Source organism: Mesocricetus auratus, unplaced genomic scaffold (assembly GCF_017639785.1).
Source record: "Mesocricetus auratus isolate SY011 unplaced genomic scaffold, BCM_Maur_2.0 Super-Scaffold_100007, whole genome shotgun sequence".
Classification (NCBI taxonomy): Eukaryota; Metazoa; Chordata; class Mammalia; order Rodentia; family Cricetidae; genus Mesocricetus; species Mesocricetus auratus.
In genome coordinates this window covers 3,505,076-3,509,726 of record NW_024429191.1, presented here as the reverse complement: position 1 = coordinate 3,509,726, position 4,651 = coordinate 3,505,076, and the positions used below count along the sequence as shown (strand labels likewise).

Here is a 4,651-nt window from a genome sequence, read left to right as displayed (position 1 = left end):
TACATTAATATTTTTTAAAGTACTTTAGAGAAGAAAAAAAAAAACACAAAACGGTAGATGGGACATACTGGAAATTAGGTCAATGGGAGCATGTCTTCCTGTGTTGTCTTTACTTCCTTCCCAGCATTTTCACAAAAGAAGCCACAGCAGGAAAACCAACAGGCACTTGTATAGTGTTCACATCAGTGTTTTTCACAATAGCGCAGGGGTGGAGACAACCCAACCATCCACTGACCTACTGAGCTGATAAAATCCCCCCTCTCTCTCATCTGAGTCACGTTCTGAATAAACTCACTTTCACTAACTTGTGTAAGCGTTAAGTTCTCAAAGACTCAACACTGTGAAAACATTACACCAAGTAAAAGCTACCAAACACAGGAGGAAACACACCATGATTCTGTCTACACGAGATGTCCGAATAACAAATTCAGAGACAGATTAGTCACTGCCTAAAAACAGGTGGAGACAGAGAGGATGAAGGCAGGTGACAACTATAAACCAAGTACCTTTTTGGGACAGACAGTCAAGCATTAATTTTGTCTGTATTTTGAGACAGGGTTTCTCTGTGTAACAGTTCTGGCTGTCCTGGAGCTTGCTCTGTAGACCAGGCTGGCCTCAAGCTGCTTCTCCAATGGAAGCATTAGAATTAGACAACAGTGATGGCTGTACAATACTGAGGATGAGTTTCATGCCCCTGACCAAAAAAAGAAAAAAAAAAAGGCCCAGCAATGGTGGCACATGCCTTTAATCCCATCACTTGGGAAGTAGAGGCATCTCTGAGTTCCAGGTCAGCCTGGTCTACAGAGCAAATTCCAAGATAGGCTCTGAAGCTACACACAGAAACCCTTTCTTGGGGGGGGAGTCGTTACAATTTGATATGCACATTTTTAAATTTTATTTTTTGAGATTATAATATAATTACATCATTTTTCCCTTCCCTTTCCTCTCTCCCATATGCATATGCTTCTAAACATAACTTGCTCAGTCTGTACTCGAATGTGTGTTTTCAGGGTGGACCACTCCTTATTGGTAACTAACTGGTGTGTTCTTCCCTAAGGAGGACTGCTTCTCCTGCTTTCAGAATTCTTGGGTTGCCTGCAGTCCTTTCTGTGGCTTGAGGCCTTGTGTTGTGTCCATCCCTGCTCCGCGCACACACACATCGGCATGTCTATCGTTATCTTTGTTCGTGCTGTTTGTTTTAAAGCAATGAAGAATGGCTAGAGGAACAGCAAGACAGTTCGGTGAGTAAAGGTGCTTGCTGCCAAGCTCGACAGCCTGAACTTAATCCCCAAGGAAAGGGACTCCAAAAAGTTGTCCTCCAACCTCCACATATGCAGTGTACACACACAAATAAATACATGTGATTTTAAAAGAAAAATTCTTCAAGAAAGGAAATTACTGCCCAGGTAGTATGCTTCATAAGGCCAGCCTGGTCTACAGAGGAAGTTCAAGGATAGCCAAGGCTACACAGAGAAACCTTGTCTTGAGGGGGGATAAGAAAATGAAATTACTAAAAAGCTACTTAACAACACATCTTCAGTACTTAACAACGCATCTTCAGTGGCCAAATTACAAAGATGATGGCTGCTTTCCTCTTTATGCAGGAACAATAATAAGCTCGTGTGTTACCCACTATGAAAAGCAGCATACACAGTCTCCTTTAGCTGACAGGTCGCTTGGACAGTCCCTCTGTCTTGATGACACTGCAAAGCTCCCCAGTGTAAGTGGCCCTGAACCTCCCGGTGGTCAGCATCCCCAGCTAGATGCTGTCCCTATCTCAGTTGGTGTAGGCTTCAGCGCTAGCCCTCTAGCTGGTGAGTGCAGAGCAGCTTGGAAGCCTTCCTTGATGCTGTAAGCCCTGGGCTGCTGACCTTACACAGCACGTGGAATTTACTGGACTTGTCTGTTCTGTGGTGCTCAGGGTGGAACTTAGGACCTCATACATGCTGGGCAAGAGCTCTACACAAAGCTACACTCCCATCCTCAGTCATTATTGGTTATTTCCATATTCATCCCCATGGGAGAGAGAAAGGCTCTTCTATCTCAGAGTGCAATTCAAGGCTCAGAGACTCAATACCCTGCCCTAGACCAAGGAGCTGAGGTTCAGCAGAACCCGAGTATCCAGATTCCACAGTCTGTGTTGCTCTGCCAACCCCCCTGCCTCTGGTTTCATAGCAGTGGGTTGCCTCTGTGACCTTGGCATAGCCTTCCTCCAAGATGTACCTCTTCATAGACATTTCTGGTCACTGTCCGTTGGAATGCCCTGTTCAGTACAATGTTCCAGTAAGGGCTTTTTCCTAAAGTTGGCTAATAACTTCTCCACCTGCCTCCATCTACATGGCTGAGTACAGGCACACACAACCACGCCTGGTTATATGCAGTTCTAGGGACTGAACCCAGGGTTTCACTTCCTGCATGCTAGACAAGCAGTCTACCAACTGAGCTTCAGCCCCAGCCCCCGGTTAGCAGCTTCTGCCTCATCAATGTTCTTGGCCTTCCTGCCTGAAATCCAAGCGTAGCCAGGGCTACCCAGGGGCCTTGTCGTTACTCTTTACTTGAGTGTGGTTGGGGTTCCAAACACTTGTGAGAAGCGTTCTCTGTCCAGGATTTGGCCATAGCGCAGGGTGACATAGAAGGTCTGCTTGCCACTGTATTGCTTGATTCGCACCAACAGATCCCGGGCATGTTCCTTGGATTCTGACAGGGGTATTATATCTGACACGTCACAGAACGTATCTTGTCGCCACCCCCAGAAGGACAGGTGGGCCACTTGAAGCACGGTACCTGACTCATTCACATACATGAAGCCCACCAGCCTCCGGAAGAAGTAGCTCATCCAACACAGCATGGCCAGGGTGAAGCAAGAGATCCCACTCATGAGGTAGAGTGCCTTGAGACTCATGAGGCCCTGTGAGTACCAGTACAAGCCTGGGGGTAGGGCTGCCACCGTCACAGCTGTCTGTGCCAACTTCAGTCGAGACAGAAACCCAAATCTTCTGACGGCTCTGAAGCGGTAGATTGTGTAGAATTTCTCAGTCTCTGTGCCTGGTGGCTTCTCCTGCGAGGTGGGAGACTTGCCAGACGCCCACCTTTTGGAATCCCCCTGCCCAGTGCAGCACCACAGCCGGTGAAGAGGCCTCCCCCATGCCGCTGGCCCCTGAAATCTTGGCACGGCTCGAAGGAAGGCAGACTGGAAAAGAGAGAGGTTTCTTTCAGGACTCAGCCATGATAACCACACGGGGAACAAGGCACAGCATCCACCAGAAAGGCTCCAACCAACCCTGGAAAGCCATCTGGGCTTCACTTTTTGTGGAATTCTACTCTGGATTATGCCTGTCTTTACAAGTAAACCAACAAACAAAAATCCTGAACCCAGCCAGTGAGATATCCCCTCAAGTAAAGATGCTTGCCACCAAGCCAGGCCACTTGAATTGAACTTCTGGAGCCAACATGGTAGCGGACGAAAAATTACTCATGCAACGATGTCCTTGAGCCCCCTATGCCACGACAAAAGCATATGCACTCTGAACACACCAGGATTTAAAAATAAAATAAAATAACTAAGCCCCTCCCACCCCGCAAAGGGCATGGAAACTCGACAGAATGAATGGGGCAGGGTCTCTCTGGCAGGTCCACGTAAACACAGGAAAGGTTTGCTTTCAGACATTCAATAGAAACCTACTGACGAGGCCGGGCGTTGGTGGCGCACGCCTTTAAGATTAATCCCAGCACTCGGGAGGCAGAGGCAGGCGGATCTCTGTGAGTTCGAGACCAGCCTGGACTACCAAGCGAGTTCCAGGACAGCCTCCAAAGCCACAGAGAAACCCTGTCTCGAAAAACCAAAAAAAAAAAAAAAGAAAGAAACCTACTGACGAGCCAGCAGTGGACTCGAACTTGGGTCCACAAGTCTGTGGGACACTTCCTCAAGGAATAAACCAATCGGTGTCACAGTGGAAAACCCAAGCATCAAAACTTGGGGGTACTTATCACAGTACCTTTGCATTTCTCCTACTGCCTTATACGGTAGGAGAACTACTTTTTCTTAGCCTGGCTGGGAAAGGGCGAACAGGGGAGACGCGCGGCACGGAGGCCTTCAACACACTGCACAACAGTTCTCTGGAGTGAGCAGCGAGTGAGCAAATCCTGAGCTTTAGAGTCCGAGGAAGGCTCTGATCCTGGCTCTCACAGACACTTGCTCTGCACCCTTGTGCACCTTTCCAAAGAAAGCGTCAGAATACGCTAGGCGAGACATGGTTCTCTGGATTGATGCGCGCTCGGGGAGTCGTAGCGACTCTGACCGCCCACGTGACGCAAGGGGGAAGGAGGAGGCAGGGAAATAACAGATCATAACACACTTCCCGAATCGGCGGCCCAGGCATCCTTCCTGCCAGCCCTAGGCCCGACCAGGGTCCCCTATACGCGTACCCTCTTTCACCGCCCACTACCTGCCCTTCGTACCATGATCACGTCTCCTGCAATGAAATGTAAACCGACGGGTCCCCGGAAAATTGAAGAACGCATGCACGGGGGGAGGGTTTTAAAAAAAACCCGCATGCGCAAACCAAAAAACAAAAGTGTTACATCTCGGGGATTGTAGTTTAAATCTTGACTCCGCTGTAAGTGTTCTGTGAGTCATTAGGAGAAAAAAAAA

At 48.4% G+C, this 4,651-nt stretch overlaps 1 protein-coding gene across 1 annotated transcript; it reads right to left on the bottom strand.

Moving 5' to 3' along the window:
* Tmem186 (transmembrane protein 186) lies at positions 1-4,589 on the bottom strand. The gene is made up of 2 exons (XM_040748113.1): positions 4,459-4,589; positions 1-3,190 (listed from the first exon to the last, which is right to left on the bottom strand). The coding sequence occupies exons 1-2, from the start codon at positions 4,552-4,554 to the stop codon at positions 2,552-2,554; spliced, it is 735 nt and encodes a 244-aa protein (XP_040604047.1). The 5' UTR covers positions 4,555-4,589; the 3' UTR covers positions 1-2,551.
* Between the last annotated feature and the right edge of the window lie 62 nt (positions 4,590-4,651).

Coding starts and splice junctions, on each gene's coding strand:
- Tmem186 (XM_040748113.1), bottom strand. CDS start 4,554: ATGCGGGTTTTTTTTAAAACCCTCCCCCCGTGCATGCGTTCTTCAATT. Junction 3,191..4,458: donor TTGCAGGAGACGTGATCATG/GTACGAAGGGCA, acceptor TCTCTTTTCCAG/TCTGCCTTCCTTCGAGCCGT.